The sequence below is a fragment of the Colletes gigas genome, unplaced genomic scaffold, assembly GCF_013123115.1.
Source record: "Colletes gigas isolate AHSC1104 unplaced genomic scaffold, ASM1312311v1 Colletes_gigas_Sc00001, whole genome shotgun sequence".
Lineage (NCBI taxonomy): Eukaryota > Metazoa > Arthropoda > Insecta > Hymenoptera > Colletidae > Colletes > Colletes gigas.
In genome coordinates this window covers 3,169,919-3,194,836 of record NW_025106630.1, presented here as the reverse complement: position 1 = coordinate 3,194,836, position 24,918 = coordinate 3,169,919, and the positions used below count along the sequence as shown (strand labels likewise).

At 33.1% G+C, this 24,918-nt stretch overlaps 1 protein-coding gene and 1 non-coding gene across 16 annotated transcripts; one reads left to right on the top strand and one right to left on the bottom strand.

The window, feature by feature from the left end:
* Nucleotides 1-1,767: 1,767 nt before the first annotated feature.
* On the bottom strand, nucleotides 1,768-17,935 carry LOC122396524. 15 transcript variants are annotated; one of them, XM_043395032.1, is made up of 34 exons: nucleotides 17,694-17,935; nucleotides 16,980-17,085; nucleotides 16,202-16,556; nucleotides 15,735-16,034; nucleotides 15,476-15,664; nucleotides 15,282-15,401; nucleotides 14,898-15,161; nucleotides 14,662-14,796; nucleotides 14,421-14,585; nucleotides 14,111-14,330; nucleotides 13,675-13,989; nucleotides 13,126-13,443; nucleotides 12,588-12,905; nucleotides 12,039-12,356; nucleotides 11,500-11,817; nucleotides 10,952-11,269; nucleotides 10,414-10,731; nucleotides 9,865-10,182; nucleotides 9,327-9,644; nucleotides 8,789-9,106; nucleotides 8,251-8,568; nucleotides 7,702-8,019; nucleotides 7,164-7,481; nucleotides 6,626-6,943; nucleotides 6,088-6,405; nucleotides 5,539-5,856; nucleotides 5,001-5,318; nucleotides 4,463-4,780; nucleotides 3,925-4,242; nucleotides 3,387-3,704; nucleotides 2,835-3,152; nucleotides 2,438-2,577; nucleotides 2,126-2,356; nucleotides 1,768-2,044 (listed from the first exon to the last, which is right to left on the bottom strand). In XM_043395032.1, exons 1-34 carry the CDS (start codon nucleotides 17,728-17,730, stop codon nucleotides 1,955-1,957), a joined length of 9,027 nt encoding a protein of 3,008 aa, XP_043250967.1. In that variant the 5' UTR covers nucleotides 17,731-17,935; the 3' UTR covers nucleotides 1,768-1,954. The 15 variants fall into 15 exon arrangements, with proteins under 15 accessions (XP_043250967.1, XP_043250985.1, XP_043250977.1 ...); XM_043395050.1 differs by lacking the exon at nucleotides 5,539-5,856; XM_043395042.1 differs by lacking the exon at nucleotides 7,702-8,019.
* A 2,856-nt stretch (nucleotides 17,936-20,791) lies between these two features.
* Trnav-aac lies at nucleotides 20,792-20,864 on the top strand. The gene has a single exon. It is a non-coding gene; the product is annotated as a tRNA-Val (tRNA).
* Nucleotides 20,865-24,918: the final 4,054 nt, after the last annotated feature.

Here is a 24,918-nt window from a genome sequence, read left to right as displayed (position 1 = left end):
TTTCACCACCACGTGCATATACTCCGCAGGCATATTTCTATGTGCATTAGGAGAAGCACAGTTTATAAACCGTGGAAGAAACTTTGAATTACAAAATATAAAATTATTAAATTTACAGTATACATATTATTTTTTTATCCTTTCTTTATATTATCCAACTATATGCTACGTGTATACTATAACCGGTACGTATACATTTAGTGGATGCCTTCAGTTTACAAGAATATCTATTGTCTTAATCTTATTTCCTATTTCTATGTACATAAGTACTTGCCCCAGTGTGGCCAGATTTTGCATAATTGGGTATCACATTTTATTTGATTTCTAGGTGTTAATTAATTCTTTACCTATGATTCTTTTTCTATTTCAGCATTATTTCTTTAACCTGTTTAATTGTGTTGATATTTTTAACATTGCATGAAAATAATAATGAAATATCGTTTTCATTCGTGTGTCATGATTTTCATTTGTATTTTTTATTTGTATTGGCGATTAATTAGTATTTTTATTGTGTACATTTCATTAGGTGTTTCATACATTTCCTTTTTGTATGTTTCAATATAAATATCATTTTTGATTTTATTTTTTATATAAATTAATCGCAAGGACATCAAAGGAAGAAGTCGCATCCGCCGAGTGACTTTTAATTCTAAGTCGATTAGACATAAACCTCATCACGAATTTTAAAGTTAAAATTTTTTTTATTTTAAAATCTCAAATATACACATAGACTTTCAGGGCAACATTTCTAACCTCGCATTATATTTTCGGATAAGAATTTTTTCCGCGAAAATGCGTAGAATTTTGGGGGTATGTCTCTCGACTAAAAATGATTGTAATTGACCCCCGCAACCGAAAATAATTTTTATTAGCATTTTTAAACAATTAAATTTATTACGAAGTTCCTCAGTATGTAATTGAATTTAAATAATTCCGTTTTTATTCTTTTTCCTATGTTCTTCGTATCGTCTATCGAGTAAACTTTTGGTTTTGAAATGCCCTACACGTAAGAATCTAATGATGCAATGTTGTTTCTAACCCTAAAACAAAGCGTTTATTCAGAAACTTTTTGTATAACATTTATTTTTTCACTTTGACCTCCAGACTAAGTTCTTGTAGTTTAGCAAAAACCCACGGGACACCCTGTACATTTATGATATATGTACATATATTTTATTACGGGTTTCAAAACGATGGCATAAGTTGAAATAAGCAAATTCCTCATGCAAAGAAAAATATAAAAGTCCTGTAATTATTTTGTAATTTCATGCTTTGTTTCTGAGACATAAGTAGTTAAAGTTTTTAGGTGAGAATGACACGGAACATATCTCTCATGTGTGCATACGTATATAGTACGCTATTTATATCGCAAGTCAGCTGATTGCACGGCTGCACATGCATGTACTTATACGCAAGAAATACGTGCCCCCATGTTCTTACCCGTAAAAATTTTAACTCTTTATATTTCGAAAACGAAACCTCAGATCGCAAATTGCTATAGGACTTTTCGATTTTTCTTCGTATAGAAAATTGACATGTTTCGGCTTGGTCTATAGTTTTGAAACAACCAATTTATACATACATATATATTTGTACATATAATAATTATTACAGAATATGAACTTAATTTAAATCGATGAATGGCAATATTGGTGCAATAGTGTAAAAAGCTTAAGTTTACCTTTATTGCTAATCTATCTATATATATATATATATATATATATAATATAATGTATATAAGTTTCTGTTAAATATTATATTGGAAGATTTTAACAAAGGTATCACATTTTTATATTTTTAAAGAAAAGTGCATTGTTACATTACAAATTAATATTACATTCTTAATATCATTCGTGTAATGTTATCAAGAAACAAGAAATTCTTATGACTAAACAATCTATAATCCAAAAACTTTGTGTGAAGAAGTAGTTCAACTTATTTTATCAATATAAAGTTAAGCATTAGGTTCTGCTGCACTCAAAGTAGCTTGTTTTGGTGGAGCAAAATCAGCTTTCCATACATGTTCCTTGCAGTGTTCAACAGCCTTAAAATAAGAAAGTTATTAAGTGATGTATATACGTTTTAGATTATTTATATATAATAGGTTAAAATTAAGTTTACTTACTTTACATTCGAAAGCTGTTTCATTTGTGGAACACCAGTAAGCAGGTCCCCATGTACAGTGCTTTATGCCGTATTTTTCGTAAGATCGTTTAATTCTTGAACCTTCCAAAGATACTGTCGAATAATCAGCAGGTGCGCAAATACCTATTTTACTACATATTTCTTTCGATATAGTTTTGCGTTCTATAAGATTTATTATACTCGGACCATAAACCTTTATCATTCCAACGCACTAAAAATAATAAAATATAACACTACTTCATAGTAATTATTATAAAGAATAAATAATAAAACATTGCAGATAAATTCTTACCTTGCTCTGTTTACTCGCTGGTAAGTATTTACATGCTTTAGATACTACACTTGTAATATTATTATCAATGTTTGAATTTCCCAAAAGCTCATCTACTACTGATATAAATCCTTTGCACAAAGCACATTCCACTACAGACGCTATAAATATAAAGGAAACAATAAAATATCAAACTTTTAACCCAAACGATTAAACTACATTTAACATAAATTATACTTAAAAATATTACAATCCAACTCTACGCCCAAAATTTTAAAGTTGTTATGAATATTTAATACTTTAAATATATACAAATATCGATATTTCTATTAGCAATGAACGTAAACAAAAGCAATATCAAACTTTTATCGTAAATCCAGATTAAATTAAATTCTACAGAAATTACAATTCCATATACCTTTCAGTTGCTCTGTCATTGACGCTGGTACTAATCCCATTATACTACACACTGTTGTAGGACTGACACCTTTGGTAATAATATCGATGACTTGGTCGCCATGCTTGTTAATAAAATTGTTGCACGACCGAGACACTGTTTTCGGAAGTTTGTTACATACATGATGCACGACATTTTCAACCTTCTGCTTTCCCTTGTCGCTACCAAGCTCTTTGTCAATAATGTGGAGAGCAGCATCACAAGCAACAAAAGCACCAATTCCAGCGTCCTCTAGTTCGGTCTCAGAACTTGCAGAACTTGTTGGCTTTTCATCAGACACTGAAACAGGATTTAGGTCGTAAAATATTCAATTAGATCTCCACATACATTCACTATTCACTCATTCTATTCAAAAATCGCAAACTATTATGAACATTTGCCAATCTAAATACATACATATCAATTTTACCACTTCCCCGTCAGAAGTAGACGTTAATATGAAGATTAAAATTTCAAAATCTTGAACTAGATGTAAATTGAATTAAATAATAGAGAAAACATATTTTAAAATACCTTCGAATTCCTCTGCAACTGGTAATGAGGCTAATCCTATAACTTTGCACACTTGATTGGGACTGACACCTTTCGTAATAACATCGATGATTTGATCGCCATGTTTGTTAACAAAGTTGTTGCATGACCCAGAATACTTTTTCGAAAGTTTGTTACATACATGATGCACGGCATTCTCAACTTTCTGCTTTCCCTTGTCGCTACCAAGTTCGTGATCAATAACGCGCATAGCTGCTTCACAAACAATAAAAGTAGCAGGTCCTGCGTCCTCAAGCATGGTCTCAGAACTTGCAGAACTTACTGGTTTCTCATCTGTGACTGCAACAAAATTGTATAGGTCGTAAAATGTTCTATTAGGTCACGATATTGTTTCCTTCTATTTCAAAATTGCAAACTGTTATGCATATTTGCCAATCTAATTACATGACAACTTTACCATTTCTGTCAGAAGTAAATGTTAACAAAAACGATGAAATTTCTAACTCTTCGACTAGATGTCGATTGAATTAAATAATAGAGAAAACATATTTTAAAATACCTTCGAATTCCTCCGCAACTGGTAATGAGGCTAATCCTATAACTTTGCACACTTGATTGGGACTGACATGTTTTATAATAACATCGATGATTTGATCGCCATGGTTGTTAACAAGATTGATGCACGGCTGAGAAAGTTTATTCGGAAGCTTGCTACATACATGACGCACTACATTTTCAACTTTTTGCTTTCCCTTATCGCTACCAAGTTCTTTCTCAATAACCTCCATTGCAGTTTTACAAGCAAGGGTAGTAGCAGCTCCTGCGTCCTCAAGCCCGGTCTCAGAACTTGCAGAACTTACTGGTTTTTCATCTGTGACTGCAACAAAATTGCATAGGTCGTAAAATGTTCTATTATGTCGCGATATTGATTCCCTCTATTCAAAAATCGCAAACTGTTATGAACATTTGCCAATCTAAATACATAACAATTTTACCACTTCCGTCAGAAGTAAATGTTAACAAAACGGATAAAATTTCAAACTCTTGTACTAAATGTAGATTGAATTAAATTATAGCGGAAACATATTTTAAAATACCTTCGAATTCCTCCGCAACTGGTAATGAGGCTAATCCTATAACTTTGCACACTTGATTGGGACTGACATGTTTTATAATAACATCGATGATTTGATCGCCATGGTTGTTAACAAGATTGTTGCACGGCTGAGAAAGTTTTTTCGGAAGCTTGTTACATACTTGATGCACGACATTTTCAACTTTTTGCTTTCCCTTATCGCTACCAAGTTCTTTCTCAATAACCTCCATTGCAGTTTTACAAGCAAGGGTAGTAGCAGCTCCTGCGTCCTCAAGCCCGGTCTCAGAACTTGCAGAACTTACTGGTTTTTCATCTGTGACTGCAACAAAATTGCATAGGTCGTAAAATGTTCTATTAGGTCGCGATATTGATTCCCTCTACTCAAAAATCGCAAACTGTTATGAACATTTACCAATCTAAATACATAACAATTTTACCACTTCCGTCAGAAGTAAATGTTAACAAAACGGATAAAATTTCAAACTCTTGTACTAAATGTAGATTGAATTAAATTATAGCGGAAACATATTTTAAAATACCTTCGAATTCCTCTGCAACTGGTAATGAGGCTAATCCTATAACTTTGCACACTTGATTGGGACTGACATGTTTTATAATAACATCGATGATTTGATCGCCATGGTTGTTAACAAGATTGTTGCACGGCTGAGAAAGTTTTTTCGGAAGCTTGTTACATACTTGATGCACGACATTTTCAACTTTTTGCTTTCCCTTATCGCTACCAAGTTCTTTCTCAATAACCTCCATTGCAGTTTTACAAGCAAGGGTAGTAGCAGCTCCTGCGTCCTCAAGCCCGGTCTCAGAACTTGCAGAACTTACTGGTTTTTCATCTGTGACTGCAACAAAATTGCATAGGTCGTAAAATGTTCTATTAGATCGCGATATTGATTCCCTCTACTCAAAAATCGCAAACTGTTATGAACATTTACCAATCTAAATACATAACAATTTTACCACTTCCGTCAGAAGTAAATGTTAACAAAACGGATAAAATTTCAAACTCTTGTACTAAATGTAGATTGAATTAAATTATAGCGGAAACATATTTTAAAATACCTTCGAATTCCTCTGCAACTGGTAATGAGGCTAATCCTATAACTGTGCACACACGTTTAGCAGTGACACCTTTTGTAATAACATCGATGATTTGATCGCCATGTTTGTTAACAAAGTTGTTGCACGACCCAGAATACTTTTTCGAAAGTTTGTTACATACATGATGCACGGCATTCTCAACTTTCTGCTTTCCCTTGTCGCTACCAAGTTCGTGATCAATAACGCGCATAGCTGCTTCACAAACAATAAAAGTAGCAACTCCTGCATCCTCCAACTCTGTCTCGGAACTCGCAGGACTTATTGGTTTTGCTTCAGTGACTGCAACAGAATTGCATAGGTTCTAAAATGTTGTATTAGGTCTTGATATTCATTCACTATTTATTCATTCTATTCATAAATCGCAAACTGTTATGAACATTTACCAATCTAAATACAAAACAATTTTACCACTTCCGGTCGTAGTAGACGTTCACAAGAAGGATAAAATTTCAAACTCTTGTACTAAATGTAGATTGAATTAAATTATAGCGGAAACATATTTTAAAATACCTTCGAATTCCTCTGCAACTGGTAATGAGGCTAATCCTATAACTTTGCACACTTGATTGGGACTGACATGTTTTATAATAACATCGATGATTTGATCGCCATGGTTGTTAACAAGATTGTTGCACGGCTGAGAAAGTTTTTTCGGAAGCTTGTTACATACTTGATGCACGACATTTTCAACTTTTTGCTTTCCCTTATCGCTACCAAGTTCTTTCTCAATAACCTCCATTGCAGTTTTACAAGCAAGGGTAGTAGCGGCTCCTGCGTCCTCAAGCCCGGTCTCAGAACTTGCAGAACTTACTGGTTTTTCATCTGTGACTGCAACAAAATTGCATAGGTCGTAAAATGTTCTATTATGTCGCGATATTGATTCCCTCTATTCAAAAATCGCAAACTGTTATGAACATTTGCCAATCTAAATACATAACAATTTTACCACTTCCGTCAGAAGTAAATGTTAACAAAACGGATAAAATTTCAAACTCTTGTACTAAATGTAGATTGAATTAAATTATAGCGGAAACATATTTTAAAATACCTTCGAATTCCTCCGCAACTGGTAATGAGGCTAATCCTATAACTTTGCACACTTGATTGGGACTGACATGTTTTATAATAACATCGATGATTTGATCGCCATGGTTGTTAACAAGATTGTTGCACGGCTGAGAAAGTTTTTTCGGAAGCTTGTTACATACTTGATGCACGACATTTTCAACTTTTTGCTTTCCCTTATCGCTACCAAGTTCTTTCTCAATAACCTCCATTGCAGTTTTACAAGCAAGGGTAGTAGCAGCTCCTGCGTCCTCAAGCCCGGTCTCAGAACTTGCAGAACTTACTGGTTTTTCATCTGTGACTGCAACAAAATTGCATAGGTCGTAAAATGTTCTATTAGGTCGCGATATTGATTCCCTCTACTCAAAAATCGCAAACTGTTATGAACATTTACCAATCTAAATACATAACAATTTTACCACTTCCGTCAGAAGTAAATGTTAACAAAACGGATAAAATTTCAAACTCTTGTACTAAATGTAGATTGAATTAAATTATAGCGGAAACATATTTTAAAATACCTTCGAATTCCTCTGCAACTGGTAATGAGGCTAATCCTATAACTTTGCACACTTGATTGGGACTGACATGTTTTATAATAACATCGATGATTTGATCGCCATGGTTGTTAACAAGATTGTTGCACGGCTGAGAAAGTTTTTTCGGAAGCTTGTTACATACTTGATGCACGACATTTTCAACTTTTTGCTTTCCCTTATCGCTACCAAGTTCTTTCTCAATAACCTCCATTGCAGTTTTACAAGCAAGGGTAGTAGCAGCTCCTGCGTCCTCAAGCCCGGTCTCAGAACTTGCAGAACTTACTGGTTTTTCATCTGTGACTGCAACAAAATTGCATAGGTCGTAAAATGTTCTATTAGATCGCGATATTGATTCCCTCTACTCAAAAATCGCAAACTGTTATGAACATTTACCAATCTAAATACATAACAATTTTACCACTTCCGTCAGAAGTAAATGTTAACAAAACGGATAAAATTTCAAACTCTTGTACTAAATGTAGATTGAATTAAATTATAGCGGAAACATATTTTAAAATACCTTCGAATTCCTCTGCAACTGGTAATGAGGCTAATCCTATAACTGTGCACACACGTTTAGCAGTGACACCTTTTGTAATAACATCGATGATTTGATCGCCATGTTTGTTAACAAAGTTGTTGCACGACCCAGAATACTTTTTCGAAAGTTTGTTACATACATGATGCACGGCATTCTCAACTTTCTGCTTTCCCTTGTCGCTACCAAGTTCGTGATCAATAACGCGCATAGCTGCTTCACAAACAATAAAAGTAGCAACTCCTGCATCCTCCAACTCTGTCTCGGAACTCGCAGGACTTATTGGTTTTGCTTCAGTGACTGCAACAGAATTGCATAGGTTCTAAAATGTTGTATTAGGTCTTGATATTCATTCACTATTTATTCATTCTATTCATAAATCGCAAACTGTTATGAACATTTACCAATCTAAATACAAAACAATTTTACCACTTCCGGTCGTAGTAGACGTTCACAAGAAGGATAAAATTTCAAACTCTTGTACTAAATGTAGATTGAATTAAATTATAGCGGAAACATATTTTAAAATACCTTCGAATTCCTCTGCAACTGGTAATGAGGCTAATCCTATAACTTTGCACACTTGATTGGGACTGACATGTTTTATAATAACATCGATGATTTGATCGCCATGGTTGTTAACAAGATTGTTGCACGGCTGAGAAAGTTTTTTCGGAAGCTTGTTACATACTTGATGCACGACATTTTCAACTTTTTGCTTTCCCTTATCGCTACCAAGTTCTTTCTCAATAACCTCCATTGCAGTTTTACAAGCAAGGGTAGTAGCGGCTCCTGCGTCCTCAAGCCCGGTCTCAGAACTTGCAGAACTTACTGGTTTTTCATCTGTGACTGCAACAAAATTGCATAGGTCGTAAAATGTTCTATTATGTCGCGATATTGATTCCCTCTATTCAAAAATCGCAAACTGTTATGAACATTTGCCAATCTAAATACATAACAATTTTACCACTTCCGTCAGAAGTAAATGTTAACAAAACGGATAAAATTTCAAACTCTTGTACTAAATGTAGATTGAATTAAATTATAGCGGAAACATATTTTAAAATACCTTCGAATTCCTCCGCAACTGGTAATGAGGCTAATCCTATAACTTTGCACACTTGATTGGGACTGACATGTTTTATAATAACATCGATGATTTGATCGCCATGGTTGTTAACAAGATTGTTGCACGGCTGAGAAACTTTTTTCGGAAGCTTGTTACATACTTGATGCACGACATTTTCAACTTTTTGCTTTCCCTTATCGCTACCAAGTTCTTTCTCAATAACCTCCATTGCAGTTTTACAAGCAAGGGTAGTAGCAGCTCCTGCGTCCTCAAGCCCGGTCTCAGAACTTGCAGAACTTACTGGTTTTTCATCTGTGACTGCAACAAAATTGCATAGGTCGTAAAATGTTCTATTAGGTCGCGATATTGATTCCCTCTACTCAAAAATCGCAAACTGTTATGAACATTTGCCAATCTAAATACAAAACAATTTTACCACTTCCGGTCGTAGTAGACGTTCACAAGAAGGATAAAATTTCAAACTCTTGTACTAAATGTAGATTGAATTAAATTATAGCGGAAACATATTTTAAAATACCTTCGAATTCCTCTGCAACTGGTAATGAGGCTAATCCTATAACTTTGCACACTTGATTGGGACTGACATGTTTTATAATAACATCGATGATTTGATCGCCATGGTTGTTAACAAGATTGTTGCACGGCTGAGAAAGTTTTTTCGGAAGCTTGTTACATACTTGATGCACGACATTTTCAACTTTTTGCTTTCCCTTATCGCTACCAAGTTCTTTCTCAATAACCTCCATTGCAGTTTTACAAGCAAGGGTAGTAGCGGCTCCTGCGTCCTCAAGCCCGGTCTCAGAACTTGCAGAACTTACTGGTTTTTCATCTGTGACTGCAACAAAATTGCATAGGTCGTAAAATGTTCTATTAGGTCGCGATATTGATTCCCTCTACTCAAAAATCGCAAACTGTTATGAACATTTGCCAATCTAAATACATAACAATTTTACCACTTCCGTCAGAAGTAAATGTTAACAAAACGGATAAAATTTCAAACTCTTGTACTAAATGTAGATTGAATTAAATTATAGCGGAAACAAATTTTAAAATACCTTCGAATTCCTCTGCAACTGGTAATGAGGCTAATCCTATAACTGTGCACACACGTTTAGCAGTGACACCTTTTGTAATAACATCGATGATTTGATCGCCATGTTTGTTAACAAAGTTGTTGCACGACTCAGAATACTTTTTCGAAAGTTTGTTACATACATGATGCACGGCATTCTCAACTTTCTGCTTTCCCTTGTCGCTACCAAGTTCGTGATCAATAACGCGCATAGCTGCTTCACAAACAATAAAAGTAGCAACTCCTGCATCCTCCAACTCTGTCTCGGAACTCGCAGGACTTATTGGTTTTGCTTCAGTGACTGCAACAGAATTGCATAGGTTCTAAAATGTTGTATTAGGTCTTGATATTCATTCACTATTTATTCATTCTATTCATAAATCGCAAACTGTTATGAACATTTACCAATCTAAATACAAAACAATTTTACCACTTCCGGTCGTAGTAGACGTTCACAAGAAGGATAAAATTTCAAACTCTTGTACTAAATGTAGATTGAATTAAATTATAGCGGAAACATATTTTAAAATACCTTCGAATTCCTCTGCAACTGGTAATGAGGCTAATCCTATAACTTTGCACACTTGATTGGGACTGACATGTTTTATAATAACATCGATGATTTGATCGCCATGGTTGTTAACAAGATTGTTGCACGGCTGAGAAAGTTTTTTCGGAAGCTTGTTACATACTTGATGCACGACATTTTCAACTTTTTGCTTTCCCTTATCGCTACCAAGTTCTTTCTCAATAACCTCCATTGCAGTTTTACAAGCAAGGGTAGTAGCGGCTCCTGCGTCCTCAAGCCCGGTCTCAGAACTTGCAGAACTTACTGGTTTTTCATCTGTGACTGCAACAAAATTGCATAGGTCGTAAAATGTTCTATTAGGTCGCGATATTGATTCCCTCTACTCAAAAATCGCAAACTGTTATGAACATTTGCCAATCTAAATACATAACAATTTTACCACTTCCGTCAGAAGTAAATGTTAACAAAACGGATAAAATTTCAAACTCTTGTACTAAATGTAGATTGAATTAAATTATAGCGGAAACAAATTTTAAAATACCTTCGAATTCCTCTGCAACTGGTAATGAGGCTAATCCTATAACTGTGCACACACGTTTAGCAGTGACACCTTTTGTAATAACATCGATGATTTGATCGCCATGTTTGTTAACAAAGTTGTTGCACGACTCAGAATACTTTTTCGAAAGTTTGTTACATACATGATGCACGGCATTCTCAACTTTCTGCTTTCCCTTGTCGCTACCAAGTTCGTGATCAATAACGCGCATAGCTGCTTCACAAACAATAAAAGTAGCAACTCCTGCATCCTCCAACTCTGTCTCGGAACTCGCAGGACTTATTGGTTTTGCTTCAGTGACTGCAACAGAATTGCATAGGTTCTAAAATGTTGTATTAGGTCTTGATATTCATTCACTATTATTCATTCTATTCATAAATCGCAAACTGTTATGAACATTTACCAATCTAAATACAAAACAATTTTACCACTTCCGGTCGTAGTAGACGTTCACAAGAAGGATAAAATTTCAAACTCTTGTACTAAATGTAGATTGAATTAAATTATAGCGGAAACATATTTTAAAATACCTTCGAATTCCTCTGCAACTGGTAATGAGGCTAATCCTATAACTTTGCACACTTGATTGGGACTGACATGTTTTATAATAACATCGATGATTTGATCGCCATGGTTGTTAACAAGATTGTTGCACGGCTGAGAAAGTTTTTTCGGAAGCTTGTTACATACTTGATGCACGACATTTTCAACTTTTTGCTTTCCCTTATCGCTACCAAGTTCTTTCTCAATAACCTCCATTGCAGTTTTACAAGCAAGGGTAGTAGCAGCTCCTGCGTCCTCAAGCCCGGTCTCAGAACTTGCAGAACTTACTGGTTTTTCATCTGTGACTGCAACAAAATTGCATAGGTCGTAAAATGTTCTATTAGGTCGCGATATTGATTCCCTCTACTCAAAAATCGCAAACTGTTATGAACATTTGCCAATCTAAATACATAACAATTTTACCACTTCCGTCAGAAGTAAATGTTAACAAAACGGATAAAATTTCAAACTCTTGTACTAAATGTAGATTGAATTAAATTATAGCGGAAACAAATTTTTAAAATACCTTCGAATTCCTCTGCAACTGGTAATGAGGCTAATCCTATAACTGTGCACACACGTTTAGCAGTGACACCTTTTGTAATAACATCGATGATTTGATCGCCATGTTTGTTAACAAAGTTGTTGCACGACTCAGAATACTTTTTCGAAAGTTTGTTACATACATGATGCACGGCATTCTCAACTTTCTGCTTTCCCTTGTCGCTACCAAGTTCGTGATCAATAACGCGCATAGCTGCTTCACAAACAATAAAAGTAGCAACTCCTGCATCCTCCAACTCTGTCTCGGAACTCGCAGGACTTATTGGTTTTGCTTCAGTGACTGCAACAGAATTGCATAGGTTCTAAAATGTTGTATTAGGTCTTGATATTCATTCACTATTTATTCATTCTATTCATAAATCGCAAACTGTTATGAACATTTACCAATCTAAATACAAAACAATTTTACCACTTCCGGTCGTAGTAGACGTTCACAAGAAGGATAAAATTTCAAACTCTTGTACTAAATGTAGATTGAATTAAATTATAGCGGAAACATATTTTAAAATACCTTCGAATTCCTCTGCAACTGGTAATGAGGCTAATCCTATAACTTTGCACACTTGATTGGGACTGACATGTTTTATAATAACATCGATGATTTGATCGCCATGGTTGTTAACAAGATTGTTGCACGGCTGAGAAAGTTTTTTCGGAAGCTTGTTACATACTTGATGCACGACATTTTCAACTTTTTGCTTTCCCTTATCGCTACCAAGTTCTTTCTCAATAACCTCCATTGCAGTTTTACAAGCAAGGGTAGTAGCAGCTCCTGCGTCCTCAAGCCCGGTCTCAGAACTTGCAGAACTTACTGGTTTTTCATCTGTGACTGCAACAAAATTGCATAGGTCGTAAAATGTTCTATTAGGTCGCGATATTGATTCCCTCTACTCAAAAATCGCAAACTGTTATGAACATTTGCCAATCTAAATACATAACAATTTTACCACTTCCGTCAGAAGTAAATGTTAACAAAACGGATAAAATTTCAAACTCTTGTACTAAATGTAGATTGAATTAAATTATAGCGGAAACAAATTTTAAAATACCTTCGAATTCCTCTGCAACTGGTAATGAGGCTAATCCTATAACTGTGCACACACGTTTAGCAGTGACACCTTTTGTAATAACATCGATGATTTGATCGCCATGTTTGTTAACAAAGTTGTTGCACGACTCAGAATACTTTTTCGAAAGTTTGTTACATACATGATGCACGGCATTCTCAACTTTCTGCTTTCCCTTGTCGCTACCAAGTTCGTGATCAATAACGCGCATAGCTGCTTCACAAACAATAAAAGTAGCAACTCCTGCATCCTCCAACTCTGTCTCGGAACTCGCAGGACTTATTGGTTTTGCTTCAGTGACTGCAACAGAATTGCATAGGTTCTAAAATGTTGTATTAGGTCTCGATATTCATTCACTATTTATTCATTCTATTCATAAATCGCAAACTGTTATGAACATTTACCAATCTAAATACAAAACAATTTTACCACTTCCGGTCGTAGTAGACGTTCACAAGAAGGATAAAATTTCAAATTCTTGTACTAAATGTAGATGGAATTAAATTATAAAGAAATTGTATTTTGAAATACCTTGAAATGCGTTTTCCATGAATGTTGTGCATATTCCTAGGATTCCACAAACTAGGTTGGGGCTAACATCTTTTATAATAGCAGTGATTATAGCATCGCCATGTTTGGTAACGAAACTACTGCATGATTGAGAAAGTGTCTTTGGAAGATGCTTGCATACATTCTGCACTGTATTTTCAATTTTATGCTTTTCTTTATCACTACCAATTTCTTTTTCAATATAACGTAAAGCTTGTTTACAAATATCACAATTAACACTTGCTCTCTGCAGCCATATGTCAGAGCTTACTGAAGAATCTGGTATTTCATTAGTTACTGAAATGGCATGTAAAGAGCTTCTTAATAGTGCATAAACTCTTAAAATGTGTACTGTATTTCTACACCTAAATTAAAAATTATCCACTTATTATAAATAATTAGTAATTTATATACATACAAATTTCGCCATTTTCGTCGGTAATGAATGTGTTTTTTGGGCCAACGTCTTTTGTGTCATCGCACATTTTAATATAAACACATATTTCTTGAGGTGTCAAGTCTGCTATGAGCAATTCTACAATCTCTTTACTGTAACCTTTCACTAAGTCTTGACATTCTTCGGACAAACTTCGCGGTAAAGTAATGCACAATTTGTCCAGCGCAGATTCGATGTTTTTCTGTAAGTAAGAGTGACCTGTTTTTAATGCTACTAGATTTTAAAAATATTATTGTTAATTTGAGTATATAAATAAAGCATATGCTATAACCTCGGTCTTATCATTTTTGATAACATTATAAATTTGTGTTATAGCAAGCAAACATAATGGACAACCAGGTTTTTTCTTTGTTTCTTCAAGCATATATTTTGCTGGAATACTGTCCCAGATTTGCATTAACTCATTAGTAGGACAGAGACGTAACATTGGGCATACCTATAATTAGATTTTTTGTAATTTTTGCTTTCATCGCGGTATTTAAATTAATACATATTATATTATATATACTAACTTGGGATGGGTCAATTTCTTGAGCTAGTATAGCTACAATAACGTCTCCATAATTATCTACAAATTCGGAACATTCACCTTCTACACTTTCTGGTAATTTCTTGCATATGTATTCTAGTCTTTGTTTTAGTTTTTCCTATACAATAAAATAAATTATTTGTCACGTCAGTGGAGTAACTATATATTGTCTTCTTTGTTGAATTAAACACAATATAAGAATATTTTCATAATATTTACCTCATTAACAGGATTCGTTATGAACTCTTGCATAGAATGTAACACATATTCACAAAGTACACATGATTCTTTTCCTTTAACATCCTGTTGAGCCATGGACATCGGGAAAGGCAGCATCCTTTCAATAGGCAATTGCATTGCTTCCACTTCTGTTTTAGTCAATTCCTCATGTTTTTCACTTTTTAATTTCTTCTCTGAATCTTGGAAAATACGTATTCCAATTTCTGCTACATTGTTAGGTACCAATGGCCAAATTGGTTCATTCTAGATAATATTACATTTGAAATTAATGCTAATTATATATTAAACCGTTCAATTTATATTTTTAGTACCATCATGTGTAACTACCATGTAATATACATTATTAATACAAAAAATATGCACCTGAATTGTTTTACCGGGAACAGGGCATAGTCCGGACATTTGGCAAACAGCATAAGTATTTAGATTTTTTGTAAGATACGAATAAATTTCTGGGTAATATTCATCAACTATGGATGTACACTAAAATAAAATATTTATAATTAGTAAATTATTCTGCAAATAAATACATACACAACAAATACTAAAATGCTTACTTCGCTTCTGAACGACTTTGTTTGTTTGCACAATCCATCTAAAACTAGGCGGAATTCCACTTCTGTAGTATTAGCTACTAAAAGATCTCTTAAATGTCCAACAAGTTGTTCACACAATTTACATGGAAGATCATCGTTCACATCAACCATACCAACACTTGATAGTGGTCTAATTTCTACTTTCGGAGTCTGGAATATGTTTCATATAATTAAATTAACTTTATATTACATCATTAATATAAAGTTACCTTAAACTTACCTTATCTGTATCTTCATGTTTGTGGAAGTTAGCACTGCATTGTCCAGATAAATGACATACATTTTGAGTATTGAAATTTTTTTGTAAATGATCATATATTGTATTAAAGTAAGTCAAAACTGTTGCTGAACAAGCATCTGTAAAAGTATCAAATTGTGCACATAAATTAAGCATTTGCTTCAACATCTTATCACGTGGAGTGTGATTTAGTTTATATTCCATATGTGCTGCAACCGTATGGCATTTGGTACATTCATCAGGCTCAAGTTCATCATCATCCAAAGTCTTCATTTTATTAACCTGTAACAAATACTTAAATTTTACATATATATATATATTTTAGGAAATAATATGTACATATGTAGTTATGGATCTTATGTGACATTTAATAATTAATTAAAAGTTCCACGAACAATTATACAACACGTAAGAATATAAAATAGTACCAAAGAAATATAAAATACTACCTTAATTGTAGATTCTTTCAGTAATTTATCAATATGAGCTGAATTACAAAGACCAGCTACGGAACAAACAACTGATGGATTCATTTGCGATGCCAATGTCTCCACAAGATCAGGAATATATTGATCTACAATTTTTACGCATTCGATTACAATTGGTTTAATGCGTATTAGTTTGCAACTTCCTTCAAAAACATCTTTCAAATCATTTTGGGTTTGATTGCTCTCTAGTTGATCACGAGCTTGTTGAACCATATCTTTGCAAATGTCACAAACACTATCATTATCTTCTGGTACTTTCATATCCGCCCATATTGTTTTAATACAATGTTTTGTGGCATTACATCCCGATGCAGTTCTGTATTTATACAAAATAAAACATTTTAGTATACATACTAAACATAATATTATATACAAGTTTAGTAATATTTAGAAACTCGTAGCAACATGTACGTTAAGAATTGTATTAATATATAGCATAAAAACTATTCAAATGTTTTTGGACTAAAAGTTTAATATTAAAATTTTTAAAAAGCAATTTTTGAAAATACACACAGTATAAAATATCACAGAAGCATTTAAAAACCATAATTCTTCTATTGATCAATACTATGTATATTATCAAGGAAGTGAAATTGTTATAAATAACATATTTAAGAAAAATGCAAACAAATGCAAGTATCAGAGAATTAATAATTGAGTAGTATGTTAAAAGCAAATTATATAATCAAATCATACGATTGTTTAGAAAAGGTAATATATAATATTTTATCTATCTTACTTAATATTTTCACACCAATACGAAGGTCCCCATGTACATTTCTCTTGGCCCAGAAGGCGAGCATCAGTTGGATCAACAGCATTAATTACCACTCTAGCATTACATACTAAAACATATAAATTTATAATTCATTAAAAAATGATGTTATACATTTACATAATATATGAGTACATAACAGTGTAATATATATTTTCAGGAATGGACCAAATGAAAAAATACAAAGAATTTGTCTTTGAAATTACGTTAATTTGGCAATAAATATATTCATTGAAATGTTCTTATTTAAAAACAGATACACAGCTAATAATTCGTTCATGTAGTTTGAACAAATACAAATTACTTAGTAGTATTTTCATTAATCACGAATTATTCCACAGTAAGTAGTAAAGTACTGACTCATACATCTGAATGAACAAGTCCCATCATCTCTTACAAACAATAGCAGCATAATTATCAACTGCATTAACGCAGAAGAACTCATTCTGCTAAATACTAATATACTTTAAGTGGTGTAATCTTAGTAACGTTATGGTTCCAATGTTCAATAATAATATTGTATATATTCGATAACATTTAAGAAACTGTGGCAAAAAACGCATAGTTTCTAATACAGGGTGACAAAACTACGGTTTAATAAGAACAGTGTATCGCATAGAGGACTACGTGACGAACAAAGGAAAAGAACATTGAATGCTGAATAATCGAGACACTCACCAGCTAGAATCGCGCTGAGCGCGATTAAAATCTTCATTTTCGCTGCTTTGCTTCCCAATTTTTTTCGAGAAAACGTGCAAATCAGCAATATAAAGATTCAACAACGTTGCTTCTTTGTTACTATATTATCCACGATGCTATTCAACGATGACGTGCTAACTACTTTCGTAATGGATTCCGTATGAGTGTAGCAAAACAGAATACCGACAAATTATTAAACAGTGCTTCACTGGACGCAACTGTCAAATGACTGTTCCGATCGCTTATAAGTACGCATTTCTTAACCAATGCGTTCTCTCTTTCGCTCTCTTTCTAATTTCTTCAACAGCCAATAGGAATTTAGCATTCCCGACACGTGATACGCATCTCTTTCCTTTCTCAGTGTATGCAAGACAATTGATAGTGTTACACTGCGCGTAACATTTTTTAAATGTGAGACATCATTAATTTTCCCTGAAGTAGAACCGGTATTATCAATAGCCATCATTTTTCTAGCTACGTTAAAATTAATAAAACTTTGTAGTTAATTTCCGTTGGATTGATTTGTATTAAAACAGATAGTGGCGTGCCCTGTCGGTGTAAAAGTGAGAAAAGCAAATACAAGCCAAACATCTTTGATTATTCATTCGATTGTGACTTATTCTTTCTTAATCATTGCACAATCACGAGAGAGAGGGAGACAGAGAAACAATAAAAATATCATTCCCTAAAGTGAGGGGAAAATATTACCGACGCGCAATTATGTATGGTACTAATATATCAACAATAGATAAACAAAATCTTGATAAAATAACATTTGATCGATTGTATGTATATTTTGATATTCCTTTATCGCAATTAAGCATAAACGTAAATTCTTATTGTTTTATATAGTTAAGAGTAACCTTTATAATTACACCCATGTAGAATTGCACATTCGATATTGTAGTCGTTTTGTTATCGGTTATCGTATAGGGTTTTTGTATGCAAAATACTTCTAATTTAGTGCAATACCAACAGGTACACATTAAAGACGTCGAATTTACGTCACCCGACCAAAATGCAAAAAAAAGTCATTTAAAATAATGTCGCATCATACTATGTAATATTGATATTGTTAACCATTTTTTATTAAGTCGCGAATTCGAGGCGAGCGATACAATTGAACATTTCCAGAAATGTCTTCTTCAATTCAAAAGATTCGTTACAAAAAATAAAATGTCTGGAAACATGAAATTTTTTGCGCTCGCTTTAACGTTTGCATTTTGACGTTGCAACAGTTATTTAGTTGGAAAGTAATGTATCTCCGTTGATATTATAATATCGCGTACGAGTTTATTATTAAACATTGTAATGTATTTATCAACAACACATCGTAAATATTAGTATCTTTCGTGTATTTAATTGTTCGTTTGAAATTTACAAATTCACGGGTATAATTTTAAATCGCGACCAAAAATTAAGCAACGCACTTTTTATTGCGTAAAGAATTACACTTACTATGGTCTTGTAAAGTTTGTAATTTACAACTATTTAGTAGGCAAATTTTTAACGATGGTCTCAAACGTAATATTTTGTGTCACAAGGAAACAAAATATATTATGTCACGTAAATTTGTATTTTCAAATTTCTACATAGTGAATTATTTTAATTGTAAATAAAAACAATCGAGGTTAATCGATATTTGGGAGTTAAAGGTCACTGTATCATTATACATATATCTACGTACAATTAGTAGAAAAAAAAAAGAGACGAACAGAAATGTTTTCTGAATGAATCACTATCGTGAAAGATTTGAAAAACTTCCTGTGATAAATTCTTGTTAGAAACACTCTTGAAAGTAAATATGTATTTCGAAATATGCTGCATCCATCTCTATAATTGACTAGTAATTTAAAAGATAAATTGAAGACATAGTTTTTATTTGATTCAAATATTATTTGAAGTATTAACGTCACTAATTGAAAGTACTTGAATCGAATAAAAAATATATCCTCAATTTTTCTTAACGCGTTAACGTCATCGGTGAAGTTTAATAGATGGAATTGTTAAATAATCAGTGACACGTAATTCCTTCACTCCAGGTGTTCGAATAAAAAACAACGATTAGTTAATCAAGATATAAACTTAGTTTTCAGAACTTTTATTTTCGTTTTTATATAAAGTGATATTTATTATTTAAATTAATTTAAATAAATTTAATTTACATAATATTACATGCTTAATTTTCTTTCAAAAATTGAATTATCTTCGTTTGAAACAAATGAGCTACAATGTTATTATTGTAAGCAATCGTTGGGGCGACCGTCGCAATTGGGCGACGCGACGGATGTTTAGGTTATAAGATAAGAGGTGTCGATCCCGAAAAGGGAGGAGAGCGGAACGATCCCGAGGAGAAACGAGCGTTCTGCAGGCAGTCAAATAAAACCTCTTAAGAAAGAAGCATCTCACCGCCCTTTAGTTTTCTTCACCCTTTTGTCCGCTATATTATGTTCATTAGAATCTGAAATAATGACAAAAGTGTCATATTCTAATGAATTGTCCACTCAATGATAATCAACTGTTCATTTGTTTTAAGCTGAGTTAATAGAATTTTTTGATGATAAGTAACGAGTAGATAATTTTTTTAGACACAGTAACTTTGTCATCATTTCAGATTCTAATGAACATGATAGTGTTGCTATTCATTAATTACAAATGAAAATAATAGAATTTCTGGCGATAAGCAACGAATGGATAATTCTTTAAAACATGGCAACTTTGTTAGTCTCTATTCCGAAATCGTTACATTTTTATAAATTTTCAATCGTGTCCTTCTCAATCCATATTATTTTATCCATGGAAGCTTGATAAATTTTGTTAAATAGTATTATGTTACACATCGTTCGAATTCTCTCTTTCTTGTATCATAAGATATTAGCCCTATCAATTACAAACCTCATCTGAATTTATTATTCTTTAGAGTTGTACAGAATTACAATTGTATTGCTCCAGGAATTATGATTACAAAATGATTGATCTACATCGTAACTGAATTACATTATAATTTGTAATTTAGATCTTTAAATCGGAAAAGTATTTTATTTAAATACTCTGTAAAATACTAAATTATACGAAGTGTTTCCGTGGTGTAGTGGTTATCACATCCGCCTAACACGCGGAAGGTCCCCGGTTCGATCCCGGGCGGAAACATTATTTTTTTTTCAATTTCATATTTTCTGTATTAATATAAAACACAATTGTTTATTCATGTCAATATTTTATTTTACACAAATATATAAATGCCTTTTAAATTTAGTTAAATACATATTACAGTGAAAACTCGATAAATGTCGCTACTCCGGGTCCGGTCAGCAACACTTACGGAATAGGAGAATCGTCTTTCGAATTTGATTGTAGTTTGCCGACGCTTCGAACGTAGAAAGAGTCAGTAGCTAAAGAAGAAAGAGGGACTGATTTATCGCCCCCATTTTAAATATCCGCGTCAGTGTGACCACACTACTGCACAGAAGAAAGTTTTTTATTTTTTACTTTTTGTTAATAAAAATTTCACTATCATGTTGGGGAGATTTCTCTGATTAAAATGAGGCTAAACACGATATAAATCGGTCAATATTTGGTAGCATAATATTGAATTAAATATTGTACATGCGAATCTTTCTCTCTTTATTTATCCTTCTTGTGCTGTCCTTTTCTATGTTCGGAAATATCAAAGAACGACGCATCGAGGTGCTGGCTACATTTATCGAACGGCAGGTAGCTATTTTCAAACGGAACGGTTCCACCGTTTCGTAAGTGATCAAAAACTGCAACACTTATGAAATAGGGGGTTTCGTTAGCTACCACTGTTCGATAAATGTACCAATCCACTGACCTTGCGAAGATACGAGTACACAATATTTAATTCAATATTATGGTAACAAATATTGGCCGATTTATATCGTGTTTAGTCTCATTTTAATTAGAAAAATCTTCCCCACATGATAGTAAAATTTTTATTAAAAAAAAGTAAAAAATAAAATACTTTCTTCTTGTACAGTAGTGTGGTCACACTGACAGGGACATTTAAACTAAGCTGACGAAGGCAATAAAGATTTTTAAAGAAAGCCGCTACGTCTCCGGTTACACTTCGCCTCACTGGTTCAAGGGGGATCCCCCTAGTGGTGGGGATAAAAATGTATCATTTATGGAACAGCTCTTGATGACATTTATCGAGTTTTCACTGTATATCAATCCAAGAGAATTCATAAAAATATATTTTGTTCAAAATTTCACTATTTTAATTTTTGCTTTTTCCCACAATTATTATAACTCTCTAAGTAGGTGTAATGTCGAAAGAACAAGATATATAACGAAATATTGTGTTAATCGTGAATTATTTTTTCTTTCTTGCTATTTTCGAAATTTCTGTGTAAGTACATCAACATAGAAGGGAGAGAAAACTAAAAGTACACATTATTTTTCGAAGAACTCGGTGCTTCATAAGAAGAGTTTAAAATAAGAAACACTGACGAATAGTTCGTTTCCTTCAACGCTAGATGGCGCTTATTTACCGACCTTATAGCTCTTTTGCTATACTAATATTTAAGGGTGATTAGACAGCGGATGTGGTTTTCACAATATTTATTTTCAACAAGAATTAACAGTAACAATCAACAATTAACAATAACAGCGAACTTTGTCTACAAACACGTGTGCGCGGGTCGAGAGCTAATAACGGAAGGCAGTACTCAATTGTTTTTGATGGTTGAAACGGCATCGTGTGCAGCGCCAAAGCTACGGACGTTGGCCACAACCTCAAACCCCCTGGTGCTAAAACGCCCAAGCTTGTCGAGAAATCCATCTAGCGTGGACGATATTTATTTTTTCTTTTTTGCTATTTTCAAAATTCCTGTGTGAGTACATCAACATAGAAGGGAGAGAAAACTAGAAGTATAGACCTTTGAACGAATGAATAGACCTTTCACCTAATATAATTTTTCGGCCGGAGTTTCTGGGGTCCCGGGACCCCATTACCACTTTCGTGTCACTCGCAACGTTATCAACAGATTTAAAAATTAACACAAGAGGAAGTGAGACAGAAAATAAAATTACATAAATTTTATTATTTTTTAACGGAATGAAAGTTGTATGGTTCAGAATTGAGCATCGATCGATTAATTTCATTGGAATAACCAATCGATTGAGATTATTTAAAGATTTCAAAATTATTAAAATACGTAAGGATCTCATTGATAAATACACCGCAAATCCTCTATTGTTTATTTTAAATTGTAATATATTATTTATTTAAAAACTAACTCGGCAAAAAAGTATTTGCGACTCGAAATCAGTGTTATTAGACCGCACACCAGGACGAAGAAGGTATGTGGAACTATAAGAAGAACGCAGCCATTAGCTCATATTATTTGCTATGTAATTAATAATTATATTAATTACATAGTAAATAATAATCCCCAGGTCTCACCTCGTGGAGGTTGCTGCGACTGGAGACCCACCCTAGCCTCGCCCCAACCACCCTTCCTTTGGCGAGGAATTCGAATACCTATCTAAGGGAGAAGCTATCGAAAAGTTAGAAATGAGCTACAAAAGGAGAGTTCTTAAAAGAACTGCCCAATCAAGAGATGAAGAACCTAACAAAATGTCAATACATGTTTTCTAAAAACGAAATTGAAATGTGCAACTGCACGCACGAACTCTGACTGATGAAGAGATCAAAAACCTAACAAAATGTTGATACATGTGAAATAATCCATCACATGTTTTCTAGAAACGAAATTGGAATGTGCAACTGCACGTATGAATCCTGATTACTAAAGTATCAATATGTACTTTATTATTAATTGTTCCTTCTTAAATAAATACTTGCATTATGACAGTGCCTAACAAGACACACGTACAAAACGAAGAAAGGATTCTGAAGATCCAACCAGAAATGTGCAACTGCACGTATGGACCTTGCATATTAGAATACTAATATATATCTTAATATTAATCATTCCCACTTAAATTTACGCACACGTTTCGGTAATATTTAATAAACGGCAGGAGAACGCTTTTTTATCTTATAATCTATATACATTTGTACTTATATTCTAACGCAATCTGTAGAAACATGAAGAAATATGAGGAAATATTTTCTTCTTGGTGTCTTCGTCAATCCCACGATGTTTTTCTAAAACATACACTCATATACAATAAATATAACCGACACGAAACAAAGAAATATGACAAGATATTTTCTTCTTGGTGTCTTCGTCACACCCACGATGTTTTCCTGAAACAAAAACTCATATCCAATAATATATATAACTCGTATAAAACAAATAAATATGAAAAAATATTTCTTCTTGGTGTCTAGATTAATCCCACGATGTTTCCCTGAAACAAAAATCAGACAATAAATAAAATTGTATGAAATATTTCTCTAAGAGCGATCAAGATGGAATCCGTGTACCATTTCCAATTCCATTCTTCGATGATTATATATTCTGTAACAAGAACTTGTTCAAAGGATTAAAAGCTGAAACGAAAGTGTATTAATGAACACAGAAAAAAATAATTATATACCGTCAAGATAGACTAATGGTAATCGATCATAGAAAAAGTGATATTATGAAATTAATATTTGAGCTTCCACGAGTAAAAATTGATATTAGAAAGTTTAAAAACATAAATATTACGTGAAATTGAATGAAAATTCGTCTCAGTGTTAAGAGAAATACGAAATAGATTGAAAATTTTATTTATTTGCTACCCGTAGATTTTATTTTTCGTTTCCTTTATGAAATAAACAATTTTTCAAGACGTATACATTGCAATAATTATATTTTACTGTATTCAAAACTATATTAGGTTCATACAGAAAAAGCAATAGCTAACGAAAATGTCGATTCTACGCGACAATTAACTCTCAATATGAAATATCGAATTGCAATTTGCATACCCTTTTGATGCAAGTATTCTATTTTCCATCGATTAAAACAATAATTGCGAATAAACTTTCATTTATGCAAAGAGTACAGAATATTTATAAAAAATTCACTATTTATAAATAACAATTGGATTGCAAACGTTATTATATCCCGTAAAAATTACCAACTCTAAGAATGAATAATTAGTGATATAGATATCTATATAGCAATCATAAATTCAATCTACAATAAAATTAATCATAATATAGAATTTTTAAATGCATCACAAATCTGTGATGAAAATACATTCCCATATATTACAGATTTTAACA

Excerpts from the sequence above, each read along its gene's own strand:
- LOC122396524 (XM_043395032.1), bottom strand. The coding sequence starts at position 17,730 with ATGAAGATTTTAATCGCGCTCAGCGCGATTCTAGCTG. Across the intron at positions 9,645-9,864 it reads AGTTGCAGAGGAATTCGAAG|TCACAGATGAAAAACCAGTA; the intron begins GTATTTTAAAAT and ends ATTTTGTTGCAG. Across the intron at positions 6,944-7,163 it reads AGTTGCAGAGGAATTCGAAG|TCACAGATGAAAAACCAGTA; the intron begins GTATTTTAAAAT and ends ATTTTGTTGCAG.